Source organism: Nannobrachium achirus (assembly GCF_963921795.1).
Source record: "Nannobrachium achirus genome assembly, chromosome: 7".
NCBI classification, from domain to species: Eukaryota; Metazoa; Chordata; class Actinopteri; order Myctophiformes; family Myctophidae; genus Nannobrachium; species Nannobrachium achirus.
In genome coordinates this window covers 36,722,842-36,745,678 of record NC_137816.1, presented here as the reverse complement: position 1 = coordinate 36,745,678, position 22,837 = coordinate 36,722,842, and the positions used below count along the sequence as shown (strand labels likewise).

The 22,837-nt window shown below is 39.7% G+C and overlaps 2 protein-coding genes across 2 annotated transcripts; one reads left to right on the top strand and one right to left on the bottom strand.

The window, feature by feature from the left end:
- Positions 1–601: 601 nt before the first annotated feature.
- On the bottom strand, positions 602–8,103 carry cyp2r1 (cytochrome P450, family 2, subfamily R, polypeptide 1). The gene is made up of 5 exons (XM_080730806.1): positions 7,757–8,103; positions 6,305–6,446; positions 5,573–6,205; positions 4,620–4,949; positions 602–2,190 (listed from the first exon to the last, which is right to left on the bottom strand). Exons 1-5 carry the CDS (start codon positions 7,994–7,996, stop codon positions 1,973–1,975), a joined length of 1,563 nt encoding a protein of 520 aa, XP_080586932.1. The 5' UTR covers positions 7,997–8,103; the 3' UTR covers positions 602–1,972.
- A 32-nt stretch (positions 8,104–8,135) lies between these two features.
- On the top strand, positions 8,136–20,981 carry calca (calcitonin/calcitonin-related polypeptide, alpha). The gene is made up of 10 exons (XM_080730203.1): positions 8,136–8,379; positions 9,854–9,975; positions 13,715–13,870; positions 14,353–14,402; positions 16,698–16,765; positions 17,600–17,691; positions 18,219–18,353; positions 18,854–19,017; positions 19,568–19,778; positions 20,534–20,981. The coding sequence occupies exons 6-9, from the start codon at positions 17,606–17,608 to the stop codon at positions 19,750–19,752; spliced, it is 570 nt and encodes a 189-aa protein (XP_080586329.1). The 5' UTR covers positions 8,136–8,379; positions 9,854–9,975; positions 13,715–13,870; positions 14,353–14,402; positions 16,698–16,765; positions 17,600–17,605; the 3' UTR covers positions 19,753–19,778; positions 20,534–20,981.
- Positions 20,982–22,837: the final 1,856 nt, after the last annotated feature.

Genomic DNA, 22,837 nt, shown 5'->3' with positions numbered 1-22,837 from the left:
ACATAGGTGATGTCACTTGTGATGTCACCTGTGATGTCACTTGTGATGTGACCTGTGATGTCACAGTGACGAGGGAACTAATAGACTGTACAAATGTGTTGTGTACTGAGTACTGACTAGAGTTCTCAACAGGCCTGAAAATTAAGGCCTGGCCCTAACTGTGTCGGCCCGAGGCCCTACGCGGCCCGACTAGTTAGCATACATTTTAGGCCCTACCCTACCCTAAATGTTGTGTCGGGTTCGGTTATGGTCGGCTTCTCATTACTCTATCACAGAGTAATAGTAATAAAATAATAATAAATATATTTTCATTTTGAGCCCGAGGCCCTACCCGGCCCGACTAATTATCATACATTTTAGGCCCTACCCTACCCTAAATGTCGGGTCGGGTTCTCGTTTGGTCGGGTTCGGGCAGAATTTGAGAACTCTAGTACTGACTGACTGGCGGACGGACAAGCTGCGACATTTCCCCTGGTATGCTGCGACCTTTGGTCGCAACTAGTTATGTGAATGCCACCCAATCAGGGCCATTGTGTATCAACTAATTAGATTAGATTGCCACATTTTAAAAATATTCTGCATGACAAAATTGTACAAAAGCACAGGTTTTATTATTCACAGCAGGTTTGACCAATACATAAAAAATATTGCAACAAGGACATTTCACAAACGTCCAGTATGAACTCATACTGAACAATTTTATAATTTAGTACTTGTTTAGTACCGAAAAGCACCGTTTAGCAGAAGCCACTGTTGCATACAGATATCTCCTGAATCTACTGCTACAGTGGAGTACAAGTTTTTTCCAGCTCAGGTCAGAGTTAGTTCATGTGATGTGGTATGTGGCTCAGGTCCAGCCCCAACATTTGCTGTGTGCAGAGAAATTTCTAGGAAAGTCTGCCAATCTCATTTCTCCTTAGAGCTGAAACATGCGTGGAACCACTGGTCTCGTTTCCCTGTCCCGAAGCTGTCCTGAGAAGACATGTCCATGAACCATCACAGAGATGTACTCTGTCAATCATTGACAGGTCTCTAACCCACCCCTGAAGCACCAACGGTCATAGACATTTCATTTGACTCAAATGAAACGTGGTTCCCAACCTTTTCTGGATCAGGGCCCACTTGGAGGTCTTGAAGGCATTAACGGCCCACCCATTTGGCCACTTAACACAGCAGCCGAATGCTGGGTGCATTTTCAGAGCATTTTTATTATTTAATGATCATTGGAACTAACATAGTATAGTTCCGATTTATCTGTATCACAATGAAAACATTTTCAGTGGTTTAAATATAAAATATGTATATAATACATAATATTCTTTTAAATATTAATGTTATCATTCAAATCTTAGTATTTTGCCAATTATTTGGGGGCCACTTGCAATATTCTCATGGCCCACCAGTGGGCCCAGGCCCGCAGATTGGGAATCACAGCTTCTGAGGGCTCAGACCAGCTTTTCGAAGAATCAGACATCAAACTTGTGTTTCCAGGACACCAGCTGGACTCGCAAAATCTCACCTTTGATTCTTGTCACCCATCCCTGCTGCTTAACAGTTGTGCAAACATGCATATCGCTCAGCCAAAAGTGGCTCGTTCATGGTTTCATCGAGTGAACCAGATACATACTGTAACAAGGCCAACCACCTGTTTGACATCATCTGCTCTCTTACATTCTAAATGTCCAAAGGTGAGAATCTACCTTTGCAGTTGAGAGACCATTGGGAACGCTGGGTGCAGGATGCATTGTGGGATCAACTAGGAGGACTGAAATAGCCTGTCTAACCCTTTTTTAAGTCCACTGGGTTGCCTTTCATGTGCAAAATACCAACATTCAAGCAATGAAGGTTAGACACGATGTAATCTCTCAAGACAGATTCAGAGCTCCGCAAATTCAAAGCGGGAAAAAAAGGTTTCCCTTTTTTTTGCCGATGGGTTCCCAGATTGGACATGATGTAATGAGTTTTTGCTTGTCTACTGCTGATGGGGAGTGTCTCTGCAGCCTGAGTCTCTCTGCTGTCTGCGGACAGCGCAGATGGAGTATGGCATGGGCTGTAGGGTCATGCCCAGTTTAGGAGTTAGAGATGGCACAGCGCCTGGAGGGAACTGAAGATGGAACCGTTGGAGCATGGAGGTGAAGAAGAGAAACATCTCCATTCTGGCCAGTTGCTCACCCAGGCAATGACGCCTCCCTGAAGAGAAAGACACCCATGTTGAGATTACTTTAAATTGTACCTCGCTCACTCAAATACTTATTTTTTTGTGTGTGAGTGTGTGTGTATTTATGCCACATTATCACAAAATGGGATAAAGATTACAGATGTGGTTAGAAAACCTATAGGGCCTACAACTTAACGTATGGCCCAGTCCAAATTGTTTCTGATAACGTTGCATACAGATATGGTACCAGTGAATAGTGGCTAACAATATACTGAAGGATGACAAATGATAGGCAAAACAGTTGAATAACTGAATGGAGATAACAAATACATCTGCTTTGAAACAGGTGATACAATTAAGCAATTAATATATTATGCTCTGTGCCATTTTTACAAATGAGGAAAAGATCTAATTGACTATGAAAGATGGTTCATTACTAGGGCATGGATGGCAGGAAAACGTCAGTCACAAAAATTGCTAAACTGGCAAGAGTTTCAATAGTTAGTCATTAAAGTGCATTTTGATCTATGGGAATGGCATAAGTGAAATCAGTTGGAAATTGTGCTTGGAAGTGCACATTCAATGACAGTGATGCTTGTGCCTAGTGCGCTATGTAATGAAAACTAAAAGAGCATTATTGCCAGCATTTTCCTGGCATGGTTTGAGTCCGTTGTCCCCGTAGCATAGAAGAAGGGTCACAGCAAATCAGTACAAAGTTTATCCGTTCATCCTATGATAAAACACTTCTATTCTGATGGGAATGGTCTGTTCGCTCCCATCTACTCTGCCCTACAAAGGCAGAGTGCAGTAACTACATTTTTGGACACACCGACTTATTTGTGTCGCCCAAAGGTCAAATTAGCCTTCATGATATTGGGGGATGAACAGTTAGCTCAAGAACAGATATACAATCAGTGTAATATCACTTATATTCCTTTATCTCATTTGGCTGCACAGCTGTAACACTTTTAAACCCATTTTTAGTGAAATTCTTGTAGTTACAGTACTGCACTCTGCCTTGGGTTGATGTACTGTATGAAAATTATGAAAAATATGCTATGGTCATTGCAGTCGATCCTCAACTCAATTGAACAGAGGCTGTTAAGAGAGTATTCCCCTCCACCATCATCTAAACAATAAGATATTTTTAGGCAGTTCCATAGACTTGTAGAATCTGTTATGGCGGCTTGGCCCAACACCTTACTTAAGACACTTTATGTTTGTTTTTCCTTTAATTTGTCACCCTTCTGTAGCTTTATGTTTGCACTTTTATGTGTGTGAGTTGAATTTACAGGTTGTATGAGTTAGATTTGGCAGCATTTCATTCTGGGGTATATCCAAGGACTTCCTAACTTATTTTCTGACTTGGCAGTTTTGTGATTCTTAGAACCTTAAAGGACAACTTAGTTTTTTTACAACAAGGGTTCATATTTTAGACTGTAATTAGAGAAAAGAAAAGATGAGTGTTAAAATATTTCCATTTACTGCTTTCTTTGATTTTAGCGATTTTAACGATTTTGATTTCAGTGGGTGGTGGCGGGCGCGGGTCGATATTTCAACATAACATTTGTTCTATGTCCCAGTATTTCGACGCGGGTGAATGTTAACCTGGTGAAATGCTAACCTGCCGACGCTGGTGAGTAGCTAACCTGCCGACGCTGGTGAATGTTAACCTTTATGCCTAAACCCAACCCAAACCCTAACCCTAACCTCAGTAAACCAGACACTGGTGAGTAGCTAACCTGCCGACGCTGGTGAATGTTAACCTCTATGCCTAAACCTAACCCATGCATGCGTACAAGTGGCTAAATATGTCTTTTTAGACACTATAAGCCCATTCCCAAGATGCACCACAATCTTTCTTTAAAAAAAATAAAAGATTTGTTTTTGGGCTTTTATTGGATAGGACAGTAGACTGACAGGAATTGGGGGGAGAGATAGGGAGCGACAGGCAGCAAAGGTCGTCCGGATCGGGAATCGAACCGGCGACGCTGCCAGGCATCCATGCCTATAAGGATAGCATAAGTGCTATGCGCCTGGACCAGTAGGCCAACAGGTGCCCCTGCGCCACAATCTTTCATGGGCACATGTGACTTGTTATGGGGGCTAGCAGTGTTACTGTAAATAGTAATAAAGACATCGCCAGCATATTGTGTCTAAAAATACATATTTAGAACGCATGCCCCACTGAAAACAAAATCGCTAAAATCGCTAAAACGATAGATCGAAGTGAATGAAAACATTTTAGCACTCATCTGATCTCTAATTACAATCTAAAATATGAACCCTTGTTGTAAAAAAACAAAGTTGTCCTTTAAGTAATAACTAAGTAAGTAAGAATAATACTCTTGTCTTTTGGTTACATGTGACTGAGTGAGAGTCTTTGTTTGGGAGTCTAAAGGCATGACAACATGACAATTAAACATTACCAAATGAATAACACAAGCTGAAAGATATCTACCCAGAGAGAACGGTAGGAAGGCTTCACGTCTGACAAAGTTGCCGTTACTGTCCAGGAACCTTTGTGGTGAGAAGATGCTGGGGTCGTTCCAGTACTTCTCATCAAAGTGCACTGAATAGAGGTTGGTGATGACCATGGTGCCTTTTGGAATGCTGTAGCCGTTGACGCTGACATCTTGCGAGGTGGCGCGGAAGATCCCCAGAGGTACGATGTTACAAAAGCGCAGGACCTCGTGCAAAACAGCTTCCACATAGGGCATCCTCTGTTTGTCCTCCAGCGAGGGGGCCCTTCCATTGACCAGCACGCTGTCGATCTCCCGATGCACCCTCTCTTTACAGGGAGAAACACAAAATTAGCCATTCATATTATATAACGATATTATATTCCATGGCATACTGAGCATGCCAAAATTAATTTGAGGGGCACAATAAATCTCCCATGACAATTAGATCACATCTCTTTTTGTTCAGCATCAGTGCCTACAGTAAACTGGGCTATTAACTTATTTTTTTATTTCATTTTTCATGCAGGATAATATATTAGGGATGGGACAATAAGCGATTTATCTTGATAAAAAACACTCACGATAATCGTATCGTGGAGATTTAATTTATCGTGATATCGTCCTCCATCATGCACTGGGATCAATTCACGTTTCATCTGCCGAGCTGCATAGTACCACTTAAACCCTCTATAATTGGTAAAAGGTATTTATACTATATGTACTCGATCTTTTTTTCACTCTCTATCAAATGTCTTTGCCAAAAAATAGCTTGTAGATCTGCTATTTTGGGGCAAAATGTAATGTTCCGCCCCAGGATAATGGATTTTGATATAATATTGTGAATCTCGATTTATTTTGTCACAATCATAGCGATATGACATTTTCATATCGTCCCATCCCTATAATATATATATATATATTTTCTCCAGCTCAAGGTGCAGTCACTGACCTTGTATGTTGGGGTAGAGGGCCATATACAGCATGGCCCAGCGCAGGGTGTTAGTGGTCGTCTCTGTGCCTGCAATAATGAGCTCTCCCACAGAGTAGATGAGGTTATCCCGGGAGAAGGAGGTGCCGGGGTGCCCTGCACTCTGCTCCAACTCATCCAGGTAGGCATCGACATAATGTCGTGGCGCCTGTGGCAGTCTGCCCTGGGAAAACCCCTCGATAATCTTCTGCAGGAAATCATAGACCTCAGCAGCGTTGCGGAACAGCTTCTGATGTTTCCCAAAGGGCACGTACTCAAGCCAAGGGAAGGCGTTGTAGAGGAAGGCCGCGGGGCTTACAGCCAACTCCACGTTCTCGCTGAAGAGCTCGATCATGTGCTGGAAGTTGTGGTCATCGTAAGTAAAGCGTTGGCCGAAAAGGATTAGGTTGGTGATGTTGGACACAGCGTTGGTCACCAGGTGTTTGGGGTTGAACGGTTTCCCCTTGTGCTCGTCAAAGGCGTCGAGGAAAAACATGCACTCTTCAGATATCTTCCTCTCAAACAGTCTCTGGCCACTGCCAAAGTAACGGAAGGAGTTGCAGGCCAGTTTACGGTGTTCAATCCAGCTTCGACCATATTTACAGTTGAGCAATCCTTTAAGGGGCAGAACAGGAGTGTGAAATAGTGATGTAACACCTTAATTACTTTCAAATGTGCAAATCGTCAGTGTAAAACAACAAAGGATCATCTCACCACCCATTTTGGTCATCTTCTTGAATAAAGGCAAGGATGGACGATCAGCAAATGCTTCACTCTGATGGTACAGACACTCCTTGACAGAATCATATCCGTTCAGCACCACAGTCAGAATACCTCCAAGATCGATACTGAAGATCTATAAGAAATGCATAGAAAGTGATCAATGTTTTACACTAAAATACACTAATGATTGTGCTGTCAAACTATGGAATCTCTGAAAAGGTTGTGGAGGTCCCTGCTTCATCTCTCTCTCAACTAAGGGGTCCTTGGCCTGAAAACGTTGAAGACCCCTGGTTTAGATTGTTCACCTGCTCTAAGAAGAAGCCATATGAGTATGTCTGACTTTTATTTTATAAAGAATTTGAAGCAATAAAAAAATAAAAAATAAAAATGCATACTTTGGCTGCTGCAATTTAAAATATATTGTTCAGTAATACAGACAGATCTTGTCTTTTTTTAATGTATTGGGGGGGAAATTATTATTCGAAAATGTGGGAAGTCTTTTGTTTGTGAAAAATCGCAGAGGGATTGAAGGTCGGGGGATTAGGGGTTTGTTAATTGGCTGTGGTCGGCTAATTAGGCTAATTATCTACAGTAGGCCTACGAGTCCCTTCTCAATAGTTAAATCTACGCCAATTAACGTGTAGGCCACATAGTAAGTAGCTTGGCTTTCACTGTCGCCCCCTCCCCTCTGTTATGATTGCGCGTGCGTGTGCGCGTGTCAAGTAATTTGGGAATTGGGAAATTAACTTAGAACTTCTTAAATGTAGGCTATAACAACTGTAGAGGTTTTATATAAAGAACGAGGCGTCACTTTTTTTTTCTTTTTTACTGACTATATCTACTGCATAGTAGCCTACTGTGTTCTATTCATCTGTCATTCAATGTTATATGAGATACTTTAATGGTTTCCTGTGGAAATAAGCTTAGTCTTTTCTAGGTAGGCTAGTAGGTCTATCTCCTTTTAGTAGACCTTGTACCAGTGAACTGTACCGTCATGAAACTGTACCTTTTCCTATGCAAACTTCTAATAAAGTCTTCAATCAATCAATCAATCAATCAATCAATCATTCAATCAATCAATCAATCAATCACTTCAGAATATCCACTTTTTACTGTCCATTCAAAACGTGCCAGAACAGCAACCGGCAAGACCACCTTTAACATCACACAACAAAACTGCATATCCTAGTAATCCAGTGGTTCTCAAAGTGGATTCCAGGGACTCTTTGGGTTCCTTTGGGGGGGGTCTTGTATGGGTAAATGACGCATACAAGTATGTAACTCTGACAGTGTACAAATGGACCCTATAGGTCCATTTGGTTCCATTTGTACACTGTCAGAGTTAAGGGGAGACCTTGCAAATTTTGAAAGTTTGAGAAACACTGGCCTAATCATCACATGAATAACGGCTCAATTTAAAACACGCGTGGAATCTCTTCTTACCTGACCGTGGACTTCACTTTGCTTCTTCAGAAAGACGTGCGGCTCCGTGGCCAGAGACAGAATGTTCCCTATGAGTGGGATGGGAGAGGGTCCAGGGGGGAACCCAGGGGGTCTCCGCTGCTTGACGAGCTGACGGACCAGCAGAAGAAACACCAGGCAAATCAGCAGACAACTGACGCCGATCAACGCATGTCCGTAGGACAGCACTGACACCAGGGGTGGCGACTTGATTGACACCATTTTAAAATCTATATCCTTTCTCCCTTCTGCCTCTAACCGAAAAAGGAGCGAGGCATAGCTGTGTATAGGCTATCATCTTGCACATTTTCTATCCCCCGCCTCTAAAGACTAAGATTGGCCAGAAAGTTTCCGAGTGAGCCATGACTGTGAGATGAACTTTGTTCAGCCATTGATCGATAAAGATTAATTTATAGGCTGCTGCGTCGCACCAGCCTTCTGACAAGTGTCGCTCCACAAAAATGACGCGTTTTCAACAGAAAAGGGTTTCGGATGTGTGCAGATAAAAAAATAAATAAAAAAAAAAAACTGGGGGAAAATGTTTGCAGATAAAACTTTTGAATTGACACTCACGCACTCAGCTGACTTCTGCAGTTTCAGAACAGGTAGCCTACTTTTATTTTGGCATTCATTTAATTTTAATTATTTGCCTATTATCCTGTGTTGCACATTTGGAGTAGACAGTGAAAACTATATGAATGTATAGGCTATATATATATATATATATATATACATATATATATATATATATATATATATATATATATATATATATATATATATATATATATATATATATATATATACATATATAGGTCTACATATATAGGTCTATATAGGGTTATCTTGTTTTAAGGGCACAATATAATTATTAGTAGTCTATATAGCTTTAAAGTTGCCTAGTTTTAACTGAACACAATTGTATTATTTAGTGGAATTCGAAACAAAACTAATAGAACACATATCTAAAATTGTAGGATGCAGGACCCATTTTAATCTAATTGTAAAGGAAGTAAAGTTCTTACACTGAAAGTGCTCCCAAAGTGGTTGACTTGACTATGAACCTACATTTACTTTATTTATTTTTTTGCATTGAAAGTTTTTTTTTTTTTAATTGCTAAGATTTGAACACACACGCGCACGCACAGCACGCGCACACGCACGCACCTGCACGCATGCACAGTTGCACACACTGCACATTTCACATTGCAATCCTCCTTCCAGACTCAAGGGGGTGCTGCAGAACACATTTATCGGTCCTGTAAAGAACTATGAATTATTCTGAAACAGCACACTGATCATTAGTAGGCTATATGGAGATTCATAATATATTGCATTTGATAGGGTTATGTTATGTGTGATGCACACTATTTGTCTTCATTGTTAAATCCATATGTACATGTTCTTCATGCAACATTCAACTACAGTCACTATCATGTGCATAACATTAGGAAGAAATGAAAGAAGCCTTTCAGGCTCAACCTCTACTCGTTAAAGATAGTCAATAGGCTATGCAACAACAATACATAATAACACTGACCTTACTTACTATATAAAATGTACTGAGTTATATACACAGTACATCATAAGAAATGTCATGCTTTGTTTCTTTCATACATCCTCACACATGTTATGATTAGACATTTTATTTGGGAAAAAATAGACAGCGCAGTATATTTGATTATGTTTATCATGGTACCATTCTGGTGTCTTGTACCTTATCGGGGTCTTCAACAGGGGGTTCGGGGCCCCTAGGGGGTCCCCAGAGTTACTACAGGGGGTCCTCCAAATTCTATTGAGTGATAGAAAAAAAATCTCCTTTTTTATATTAACCACTTGAACTCTAGCATCCATATTCTATGAGCGCAAGGCATTGTGAGCTTGTAGATCGGCTATTTTTGGCAAAGAGCTTTGGTGTAGAGGGGAAAAAGAGCAGACTAAGTACTGAGTGAAAGGCCAAGTTTAGTAAGTATTGACGGTTCAAGTGGTTAAATATCTGAAAACACAAATTGACATGAATCCAAAATACACTGATGATTGTGCTGTCAAACAATGAAACAATATGGAATCTATTAACAGGTTGTGGGAGTCCCTGCTTCATCTCTCTCTCTCTAGTCTCAACTAAGGGATCCAAACATTGAAGACCCCTGCCTTAGGCAAGGCAAGGCCGAGCACATATCAACAACAAAATACATACTGAGGTGAAGTTGAAGTTCATATTATTCCTACAAGCATGCTCCTGCTTGTAGGAATGCCTGACCCCTGTTTCTCTTCACATTTTTAGGGGAAAGTTATTTTGTTTTGTTTTGATCCTGTTTTTTTTTCCGACTTGCCCTTGACAGAACCTGAAGATATGATGACAATAATAGACTAGACCCTGTTCTTCAATATTAAAATCAAAATGGTTTTAGAATCGAAAAGGCATGTTGCAGCGTATGACCCTGTAAGCTAGACCTTCCTTCACCTCAACATGCATGGTTGGCAGGGCCCAGGCCAGGGGTTAGGTCATGTAGCCTACTATGTTTAGAAGCTATAGGTTGGGGCTTGCAAATTGTTGTTAGTTATGCCAGAAATGTGTCTGTGTCTGGCTTGTTGAAGTTTAGAGTTTTGGGTCCTCATTTAGCTAAGTGTCCTATATGAAGCACGACTATATTCTCTGTCCCTTCAACCTCTTATTCCTCATATGCAAGACATTGGGTTACTGACTAATGGTGGAAGTTACAGGCAGACTTTATATTTGAATGCTTGGGATAAATTATGGGTCAATGTACTGCCGAACACTTAAAAGGAAACACGCATTTGTTGAAGGGAATGTGATTATACGGTCGGCCACTGCACTGAATCTTTCCTTGGGTCATCATAGCCCTGATCCGGTTTATTAGGGTCCGGCGGACAGCTATGCTACTCCGTCTAGCACTGTATATCTGATTTGTCTTATGTCCTTTTCTGCCAGCAAATCTGCCTTCTCATGCATGAACATAAATAAAACATGGCACACAACAAGACATGACTAACCTCCTCAAGTGCCATTGCACTATTTGGGAATAATAGTCACGGTGGCTTTACAGCAAATATCATAACTAAATTGTTGTACATACTTTCACCAAAATGTAGGCCCAAGTGATCAGAAATGTTCACATGCCTTGAGTTCAGTATGAAGTCCATCACTTTATTTTCTCAAACTCCCTAATCTCTACACGCAAACATAAAAGCTCACAACATTTAGCATCACAACACTTTGTGAGCTTGTGGATAAGGTATTTTAGCTATTTTGGAAAATAGGGTTGTTAATAAACAACACATTTATGCATGCAGTGTCTTTGCTGTGTCATCGGTTAGTCACGACCAGCTCCTCGTTAGAAGTAAAGTTGTTTATCCAGCCGTTCCATCCTGTTAAGGCAGCTGGTAGGCTTTTTACAGATGCTTCAAATGGCCTCTATTAGACCTCTCTTAATAATTCTGACTTGTTTTGGCTACTTAATGAGCACTTTCATGCAAATAACTTATCTGCTTCCTACTATACCAGTCCCCAGATACAAAAAAAACATTCTAGTGGGCATTAACGACTTAAGTCCTATTTTATACTTTATCGTAGAATAGTACTGTGCGGTTAAAATAGCCGATCGACAAGCTCACAACACACAGCATCACAACACGTTGTGTAAATGTAGATCTGCCACTTTTTGAAAACCTTTTGAATTGTTTTGCCAATGGCATGCCCAAAATAGAGATGCCAAGTGGTTAAACGCATTACGTGATACAGAGCTGTCAGAAATAAAATGTAAAGTTATTGTATTTGAAACATTAAAATATTTTGGACCGCTGACATTATAGACTGGAAGTGCAACTCAGCAAGGGATTCTGCTATACGGAAGTGACACTGACAAGCCGTAAAAGATGTATAAAACAGTTTAATATATTTAATGATCATTCATTGTCAAACTGACCAAGACAGTGTATCATGGATTACAACCTCATTTGGTCAGAATTACAGTATGAAGTTCATCACTCCCCCCCCCCCCCCCCTTTTTTCTGCTCAATTGTTGGTAAAGTGATCTAACAAAAATGATTTAAACCACAAGAAAGCACAATGGATTGTTTACAACCTTTTGTAATACATTTATAAAAACATTAAATTACAGACAAATAAACAGCACTATACAAAAATAACAATAAAACAGTCAGAAAACAGAAAACTCCCTACTCTCTACATAGTCTACATGCAAGAGATACAATGATTTAATGATCATTGTCAAACTTTGGTTGTGGTGTTACCCTACTAAGTGTATCATGGATTACAACCTCATTTGCTCAAAACCTTTTAATGCCAGTTGCAGGTGCCCTAAGAGGCCTAGTAATCCCTCTACAACAATTTGGTCCAGGTGTTCAAATTCTCCTTTCTTTCTGTATGACATACTGTAGCTAATGGAGTCCACCAGGTGAATTAATTTGTGCTAATGGAAGTTAAACTTAAGGTTTAACGATTCTGTGAGCTTCGATGTGCTATTACTCAGGATATACACGTAAATGACTTCTCATTACTGTTTAGGGTTAGGATTACAGTGTGAAAACACAAAATCTGGGCTTGTTTCCATTGTGGTCCATTGTACTCAATTCATGAACTATACATTCAATACATTACATATCAGTAAAAACACCAATATCAGCAAAACATATATATACACAGAATAAAGAGGTGGGAGGATGCCACTCCCACAGGGCTCCTTCCGTTGTTTGTGGTGGGTGTACAGTATGTGGTACTCTTATGTAAAACTACACGATAATTCCCTGGTGGAGGAACAAGTAGTGTTTTCTAATAGGGATTAGATCAGATTTCACCAACATTATTATTGTATTACTTTTGTTGTTGGATAATGGGGGAACAAACTGTACTTGTGCTGAATCTGTGATGGGCAGCTGTTATTCACTTGTTTCCACCCTTTTTCCTAGAATGTGGTAATTAATGCTTTGTTGTGTCACTTTTAGTTCAAATCAGTGGTAGAAGTACTCAACCCCAATACAGAGTATTGTATACTGTACCCCTGGTCAAATATGACTTAACTACAAGTGAAAGTTGCTTCGTCAACTTTGTACTTGCTTTAAAGTATAGTACTTTCTATTTAAAATACTGAAGTATTCAAACTAATACTTTTAAAAATACTCAAGTACAAACTACAAAGTGCATTTGCTTTTAATATCAACGCATTGTTGTATTGAAATGTAGACATTTTCTCCAAAAGTTCAAAGACTTTCCAGAAACTATAAATATAGTGAAAATAGCAATTTACAAGCTCACAACATGTAGCATCGTGATGCATAGTGAGCTTGTAGATCTGCTATTTTAACTATGTGAAATAGGACTAATTCATTATGTACTTTTTGATCTGTGTTAACCCTCCTACGTTTGACTTTGTGTGTAGGTCCCTATATAGCTCCTTTTCCACTGGCCCAACACCACACCACTCCACATCACACCGCCCACTTGTGACAGGTTTTCCACTACAAGGACCTGGGTAGAGTGGTGTGAAAGTGGTACTAAACATGGTACTCAAAAGTATCCAATCTAGAGTAGGTCTGAGCTAGGCCAAACAGGGCCAAACACTTCATAATGACTGATCTCTCACTGACTTTTCATTTAGACCACGAGGACATAGTTGTAATACATGATAATAGATTCTATTGTGTTATAACCACTATTATAATCTATTATAGTGTATTATAATTATAGTAATACATTCATACTTTATATTGTATCATAATCACAGTTAAAAGGGTCAATTTGTTTCTTACCGGTAGGGGTACTTTTGTGTAATGGAAAATGTAGATATTTTTATGTGGTGCGGTGCGGTGTGGTGCGGTGTAGTGTGGTGTGGTGCTAAAGCTGCAGTCGAAAATGTGTCCCTAATGTATCCCTATGCTTATATGTCCCTATGAATGCAGTACCAACAGCTCACACCAGACTAACGTCACACTGTCTCATATGAGACTAACGACACAGAAAGAACGCAGAGGCCGACATACAGCTGATGTCACGGACAGAACAGCCCATACAAGGAGATATGCATGTGTGTCGTGTTTGATACCATATGTGCACAGGTGCGATATTTTCCTTCCTAGAAATAGTGGAGTCAAAAGTACTTCCACTTTCAACATATCTTAAGTTCATATACAGTAATTGTTCCTCACACATGCTTTACCTTGTTTGTCTAACTTGGTCTGTGTGTGTCAGAGGAGGACTGAAACAGTACCAGTGCATCATCGATGGGGAATCGAAGCTAATAGAAAAAACTGCAGGCTTTCTATTCCTGTAAAGTTAGCATGCTATAATAGAAGCAATTGTTCTCGTATTAATACAAATAAAATAGGAAATCTTTGAAATAACCAAACCTGTCTACCAATTACTGGTAGGTGGATTTCTGGACTGTCCAAAGCCCACCTCTGAGACACAATAGACAAAAATGGTATCATCATCTTATAATGAGCATTAGTGCGGACCAGTTACAACAAGATAGGTTGAAAATGGGTGAAGTGGTCCTTTACTTGAACTGGCTGGCTGAAGCTGTTTCTTTTCTATACAGGTCTGTCACCAGTGCCTTGTCCTCAAGTATAACAAGAATGTCCAAAAAAGGTTTGATGTACATTTCAATAAATCATGATTAATGGTGCATGTTAAATGTTCATGGATTGAGATAGGCTACTCTACTCTACTCTACTAAAACAGGAATAACCGTGAAAGATCATGATAGATCATGAAAATGTCACCCGCCTAACATTTCCATAGTTTGATGTGGCTATAGAAGGCATTTTGAAAGAAGATACATTTGGAGATATAGGGATGATTGTTTCCAAAATGGGATTTGTAAATGAGGAATGACCTGTTTAAAATGTTTAGCACTATCAAAAATCAGCTTCATAAAAAGAATACCCTAGCCCTAAGTTTGTTGTTTAAGTCAGGCACCTTTAAAATACCATAGATGATACAGACCCCACAAAAGAGGTAGAATCATTGGCTTTTTGTTCAATAATTTTGTGAACATAATTCAAAAATATCGAATACACTATAGTTTGATGAGTCACTTAGTCTTACAAATTCAGCCTTTGTCCAGAGCAAATTGAAGTCGAAGTAAGCAGCATGAACCCGACAACAACCAATTTTTACACTCACAGAGTAAAATCTTTACTGTGTAAGCAAGGAACTTTGAGCCACCGAACAGGACAATTAACAGATCTTGGGAAAGTAACCATTCTTTAAAATCCTTCACCACCAGTATCCGACAGCTCGTGGAGGTCTAAGGGGGTGGACCTTGGCTCTGTCTTGTGTCTCTGATTTAGTGGTTCCGTCACAGGGCCCCGGAGCTTTGCTCAATAGCACTAAAAGGCTCATCCACATTAATGGAGTTCCTCCGTGACGCAAAAGCAAAGTCTGAGGCAGGATGCTTTACGATACATCATCCAATATTGTTAAGTAAGGGGAATTAGTGGATGGCCCAGGACCAAAAGCCGAGTAATTGGCTCCAAGATACAGGGTAGACTATGATAAGCCACACCAATGAATCCCACAGGAGCGCTACACGCAGGGGGGGGGGGGGGGGGGGGGGGGGGGGGGGCTGAGTTACTAGAGCCCAAGGTGGAGGAGCCTTAATTATTTTATACTTTACCTATTGAAAAATAGCAGATATACAAGCTCACAGAGCTTGTAGATCTGCTATTTTTGAAAAGTCGTGAAAATGTGTGCACATTTTTGAATATATGTATTTTTTAACTAAAATATTGCTTCTGGGGGGTCCCTGGAACTAAATATTTTGAGATGGGGTCCGTGGCCAAATACACATCATTTTGGGGGTCCTTCACATGAAAAGGTTTGCGCACCACTGACATAGAAACATAGGATTCTTGCACAAATGTTCATGATTTTTCAAAAAATAGCAGATCTACAAGCTTGCAGCGCGGCACTCGGTACTGCGCTGTGAGCTTGTATATCTGCTATTTTTCAATAGTTAAAGCACAAAATAATGCGTTCCCGGTCTAAATGGGTTAAACCCCCTCCCCCTATTAAGAACATTCATAGGGGGGCCCGCAGTGAATCCTTGTACCCAGGGCCCAGAATTTGGTGCGACACCCCTGACGCTACACAAACTCTCTTTGATGCTACCTTCATTATAGGAATGGCTTTTGGGGTGTGGAAATATAATACACACTATACTTATTTGACTATAGCCCACATACATAACATGCCCCTCCTGAAAATCACTACAACCATTGCATATTTTTGCCAATATATTTATATAGATTTCTATTTTTATCTTTTACTTTATCTTTGTTTTTGAAGAAATTACTATGTAAATATTTTCTATATTGTCATAATTAGTCAATGTAATGCAGCAACCTCACAGAGACAAATTCCTCACGTGAAAAAAAATCTGATGCAGAAGCTATAAAAAGGAACAACATGAATCACTACTCTCCGGCTCTCCACCTTATTTGACTATTACATGCTGTAAAATTGTAGATCCTTTAATATGAGAGAATGTACAGTAGATGGCTCTGCCTGCAAATCTAATGCCGAATATGGAACATTGCGTATACATTTCATTCATACAGTACCAGCATTTAAAAAAAACTTCACTGTCTAACAGTTTGACTTATGCCCAGTTTAATGAATGACATCATCACAAATTGTGATATCAACTGGTGCGAATGACTGGCAGGTTTTTTGTGAATGGAACACTGGCCATGTATTGACGTCATTTGCTTACTATGTCTTTTACTGGCTTGCTGTAACCAATGCGGAGGTCCTGATTGGTTGGCAGACTGTGTTAAGATATTTGATTGGTCGAAAGGCTATGATGAAGCACCTACTCAATCAATAAATAATCCCAAGAGATACATATATAACCCACTGTATTGTGGTTGTGTTCAACAGATTCACAAGAGAGTCCATAACTTAAATACATATCATTTGATCCTTGTTTACCAGAAGATTCACTTACGGTGAGTATATGAGACAATTGCTGGCACTTACCACTACGATGCGCTTGAAGGTAGGCTACTGTACATGGCATGCTGTTACGGTTCAGGAGATAAGAAACTATCCAGTAGTATCTAGAAGTGATGAGGACTGAGTATATTGTGGAAACTTAGCTATGTATATTCTCTGGACTACCAGTTATAACCTCACTGTGTAGTTTACTTGTTTTTTCAAGGGTAGGTGCTTGCTCTCAGACTGCAGCTCATTCCAATAATGGAATTGGCTGCTGTGTTAGTCTCTGGCAAGAGCTTCTGGTGTTAGTATATCACCAATAGTTTTTCATCCTCACTGTGTCAGATCTGTAACTCTTGCTTGTACAGGTCTTATGCTGAGAGTCAAGAGAGTTGACAAATTAAATGTATGTATGTACACGCTATTATTGCTTGGATGAGAGTTGATTCTTTGCTTCATATTTGTACACATTGTAGAGAATACACAACAGGTACTCAGAGTGAGGGATTGTTTGGGATGTGATGTGCTTTTCAGGGGTGTCGCATCAAATTCTTGGCCCTGGGTACAATTATTCACTGCGGGCGCCATGAATGTTCTTCATAGGGGGAGGGGGTTTATCGCATTTAGACTGGGAAGTGGGAACATGTTATTATGCATTATTATCTGCTTTAACTATTGAAAAATAGCAGATATACAAGCTCACAGCGCGGCGCTGCGATCTTGTAGATCTGCTATTTTTGAAAACAGCACTGTGAGCTTGTATATCTGCTATTTTTCAAAAGCTAAATAATTAAGGCCCCTCCACCTTGGGCCCTAGTAACTCAGTCCCACTGTGCTTTTCACAGGGGACCATGGTGATGCTGAAGCTCTCAGCTGTCCTTCTTGCCTATGTTCTGGTCATTTGTCAGATGTACAGCTCACACGCAGCTCCCTCCAGGTGAGTCTACATGCAGAATTGCAAAACAAAAACAAATGTTTTCATATTTTGAATTGAGATTAGATTGTACGATGACAAAAATCGACACATTTGTGACGTTAAAGCCAACTGTCTTCCCACAACACCACGGCCAATCAAAGTTGATACAATACTCCTTCCTACAGAATCTCCAAGCCACCAACTTTATGTATCAATGTATGTTATTTGTAAACCATCTAGGTTGCTCAGACAATAATGTAATGAGAAAATAATAATAATAAATTATTTTGTGTAATATTTGATTGTGGATGCATAATATTCTGCACAGAAGCCATGGTCACTAGTCTTACAGGAATATTGATTTGGTCATAAAGTGCAACTTGGCTACCTGACAGCTTTTAAAAGGAACACTTTTAGCAGATTGTTTTGAATTTGGCTTGTATCCCTCACTGAGGCATGAGACATTAGCTGGCCGAGCCGTACTATTTTTAACCCAGTGTTGGTGCAGTTCCAGTCTGATCAACCTAATCGACTGTGTGGATTTCCAGAACCAGCTCAGAGCCTGTGTCGGACCAAGTCACACTAACAAACTATGATGCCCAGAGGATACTCAATGCTATCTTCGAGGAGATCATGCAGATGTCATCTGAAGAGCAAGAGCAACACGCAACTGAAAGAAATAGGTACAACTCTCCATCAATCAATAATTTAACAATAATCAACCATTTTTAATTATCAGGTTTAGGGTTTACTAATGGTGGATTTATTTAGCTTGTTTTTATTAAACCAGATATAACAATAAATGTCTTTGTTTATGAAATGTCAACAAGTGCAAGTTCAATGTTTATTGTTAGAAAGAAGGTATATATGATTCATATAAATCTATTCTGTCATCATAATCTTTTACTGCATGTTATACAGTTAGCATGATGTACAGTATGCCACGAGAATGAAATGCATGATACTGGTTGGTTGTACCAACAGATGGATTAAAATGAAAGCATGACAATTCAGTCACAGCATTTTGGTTAGCAATAATATCTTTAGATGCCTGTCAGCATGCCTATATATTTTTTTTTAAATGCATGTGTTGTTTAAACCATTATAGCATGTGATTTTATTTAAATATATTATTTGCATGCAATGGTTACATAAGTCTGTTTTTGCATGTTCTCTCTAACAGCATGGATAGACCCATGTCCAAGCGCTGCACCAGCCTAAGCACTTGTGTGCTGGGCAGACTGTCCCAGGATATCCACAGACTGCAAACCTATCCCCACACTGATGTAGGAGCGGGCACACCTGGCAAGAAATCAAGCCTGCCTGAGTGCTATGCGAATGACCAGGGCTCATTCAATTAAAAATGAGTCGCCTGCAGCTCTACTCTGTCACCAGCACACATTTCACGTTTCCTCTTGACATATCTCCATACATACGTTTGTTGATGCATGTGGCTCCCACTTGCCTGACTAACTTCAATAGAATGTTTGATCTCCATCTCCTTTAACGTTCCATTGTTAAAATCATTTTCTTTGACAGATAATGTTATATTTAGTATGCTTTAGAAAACAATCACAGCAGTAGTAGTATACAGCAGTAAGACATAAGACATATGTATATATAAGCAATAGAAAACTGTGTGGTTTCTTCTGCAATAAACCTGTTTTTATACAAGGTTTTCTTTTCCATTCAAACATTTATTGAATGATTTAAATATCAAATATATACTTTGGCAACAGCCATTAGAGGTAAGCATGAATGAAGGCATCTATTCACATCATCCGAACACTCAATATCTAATACTTTGTTGTGTTTTATCTGCATCTGTTGCATTTGAATAGCATAACAGCAATCATTCATCTTAATGGATCATGAATATTTTAGTAAATTGTTGAACTGTCTATTCCCTCTGCTGAACGCAGCGTGACAGCCCAGAAGCGGGGATGCAACACATCCACATGTGTGACCCACCGCCTGGCTGACTATCTCAGTCGATCAGGGGGAATTGGAAGCAGCAACTTTGTCCGCACCAATGTGGGTGCTACAGCGTTTGGGAGGCGGAGAAGAAACAGCCCCAAGTGAACATATGAGCCGGCTCAATATGTATGGTATGACAGGACTCCCATTCTCTTTATGCACGTGGTCGCACGCGCACGCACGCACGCACACACACACACACACACACACACACACACACACACACACACACACACACACACACACACACACACACACACACACACACACACACACATTACACACACACACACACACACACACACACACACACACACACACACACACACACATTATAATGTGTATATATATATATATATATATATATATATATATATATATATATATATATATAATTATTATTTTTTTTTTTTTTTACGTACCAGACACGGACAAGCTGTGACGGTTCTGATAGTAAACTGCGGCCTACAATTATCTCCTTAAATTACATGTTAATACAGTATAATAAACAACTTGATTGTGCTTTGAAATTAAAGAATTCCAGCCCAATTGAACGTTTGTGTTATAAAGCAAAGAGTGGAACAGCTTACACAAAATCTAAATGGGTATGTGAACAAACAAAAAAACACTTTTCATGATTTATCTACTAAAGGTGGGGATTTGAGCTTTGTGAGTAATCTTTACCACTAATATAATCACAGCCAACCTCTCTGTCAAATCCTCTGTCGCTCTGTGTAACATCTTTAATGAAGCACATTGATAAATTATTTCCTCCCACACTTTATGAATGTGCTTCATATCCAATCTTGCGCATTTAATATAGTCATGGAGAATTTGTGGTTAAGATTAACATGCCTTTTGTTTTGTCCATTTTTGTTCTTTGCAGCACAGTACACCTCCTTCAAATGACAACAATGCATCCTGACCCACCATCAAAAACCTGGAAATAAGAACATAATTTAAGAAATCACACTGCTGGACTGATATATGCTCTGCCAGTAGCCTATTCATTGTTGTTCTATGCTCTACATAAAGACGACAGAGCATTAGCAACACTGCTAGAAAAATAAAGACTATAATTACAGGTCTGCGGGGAAGATTATTTTTAAATATTTCCTTGTGCAAGCAGGTATGAAAATGGATTTTGTCCCATGTCTTGGCCAGAGGCCAAGGTGCTGTTTCTGATGTGTGTAGATGTTGCTTGTTAAGTCAGCAGCACAGTGCAGCGGACTAGAGTCCAAGACACAACTCTGTCAACACCATTAACTCCACCATCACTGACTATGGCTGTCTTGTGCCTTGATGTAAAACATTTCTTTAAATGTCATCATTGTACACTGTGAGTGTGAGGAAAAAAGGTATTTAGGGTTATGATTATTGTGATAATTGTGAACTGAAAGCAAGAATAAAAATGTATTTTTAGCTACAAAAGGCTTATGTATTTAATTGTGAAAAACTGAAGAACAGCATGCCACACCAAGCTGTGTAGTCTACAGACCTACAGACATAAATGTTCACTGGCATTCATAGAAAATCACATCATGTCACATCATTTACATATGTTAAATTCTCCTCAGTTATGGATATTTAAAAACACAGCAAAAGTATAAATGTCCACCACATTGAAATTCTGACCACATCTGCACAAAGATAATGAACTGTATATCAGTTAAAGCTGTATAATATGCAATGCATACTACATAAAATAACAGTGTGTAATGAATACTATATGTCGCATTAAGCTTGTGGTAAGAGTGTTCACCCTGAGATTTGGAGGTCAGGGTTCAATTCCTGGCCGAGTCATAGACTATAAAAATGGTACCCAAAGTCTCCCTGCTAGGCAAGTATGGCAGTGACAAACATTAGTGTTATGTGTACTTCTACATCATGGCATCATGCTATATTGAAACATGACCCTGGGCTATGGGCCACATGGCTCTTCAAGGCTACTTCATTTTAAAACAAATTTTCATCTACTGAGCGTATTTGACAACGTGTAATGAATAGTAGGCCCAGTGATTGTTGAAGCACTTCAATCAAATCAAACCTTAAAGCACTTAGATCTTAGGTTACTAACAAACCAAACTAAGAGCAGGTTAGACCGCTTTCTTCTCTCAGGTCTCCCCATAAACAAGGTCAGGTCAGACAACTACAGTTCATTCAGAATGCAGCAGCTAGAGTTCAAAATAAGAAAGTTGAACACATTACACTTATTCACAGATCTCTGCCCTGGCTTCCAGTGAGTCATAGAGTTAATTTTAAAATATTTATGATCATCTTTAAATTACAATGGTTTAGAGCCAAATTACATCACTGTCTTTCTCTTACATCATGAACCCTTGAGAAGTCTCAGGTTGTCCAGGACCGCTTTACAAACTGTTCCCAGAGTTTAAAAAAAAAACATGGTGTGGCAATGTTTAGGTATTATTGATAAAACAAGGAGGAGGCCGCACAGCTTGTTGCCACGATGCAAAAGCAGATGCAAACTTACTACTTTTAAATCTGAGCTCATTCTCTTTTTCTCTACAGTATATATATACATGTGCAGGGGTTGACACTAAGGTCTCAGAGGAGTGCATCTCTCCACTCCGACATGTCCTTTCCGACATGTCTCCATTCCGACACTAACCCTATCTCTAACCCTAAACCTAAACCGAACCCCCATGGGAGTGTCGCCACTCCGACAATAAGAAGTCAATTTCGGAGTGGCGACATGTCGGAGTGGAGAGAGCCTCCCGTCTCAGAGGCACTTGCCCGAAAAGTAAATCGTCCATTATAAAATGATAGGTAAGATTTTGATAATCACTCAATTTAACACTTAGTTCTTTACTTTCTGGGGCTGAGTGATAAAAAAATGTCATACCTCAATATCTCCAAATCCAAATACCTACATAGCTATGATTGAATATGTCTATGGTTTCACACATGTTACATTCCACAGACCAGAAGACGGAGCGCGCTGGCCACATTTAGGTGTTTAGACAGATAGTGTGTTTATAGACGTTGCATCCCCTACTCAAATAAGCACTTGCCCAGTCAGGCAACCTGAAAGCAAACTTCCACCTGCCCGAAAGTTTTATTTACCTGCCGGGGGCAGGTGGGCAAGCATTAGTGTCAATGCCTGCATGTGTGTGTGTACTCTGAAAATGAAAATGGGTGAGACTTTACTTTAGGAACATAACATACTGTA

Excerpts from the sequence above, each read along its gene's own strand:
- cyp2r1 (XM_080730806.1), bottom strand. The coding sequence starts at position 7,996 with ATGGTGTCAATCAAGTCGCCACCCCTGGTGTCAGTGCTGTCCTACGGA. Across the intron at positions 6,206-6,304 it reads GAAGATGACCAAAATGGGTG|GATTGCTCAACTGTAAATAT; the intron begins GTGAGATGATCC and ends TGCCCCTTAAAG. Across the intron at positions 2,191-4,619 it reads CTTCCTACCGTTCTCTCTGG|GGAGGCGTCATTGCCTGGGT; the intron begins GTAGATATCTTT and ends CTTTCTCTTCAG.
- calca (XM_080730203.1), top strand. The coding sequence starts at position 17,606 with ATGGTGATGCTGAAGCTCTCAGCTGTCCTTCTTGCCTATGTTCTGGTC. Across the intron at positions 17,692-18,218 it reads TCACACGCAGCTCCCTCCAG|AACCAGCTCAGAGCCTGTGT; the intron begins GTGAGTCTACAT and ends GTGGATTTCCAG. Across the intron at positions 19,018-19,567 it reads GTGCTATGCGAATGACCAGG|TGTCTATTCCCTCTGCTGAA; the intron begins GCTCATTCAATT and ends AAATTGTTGAAC.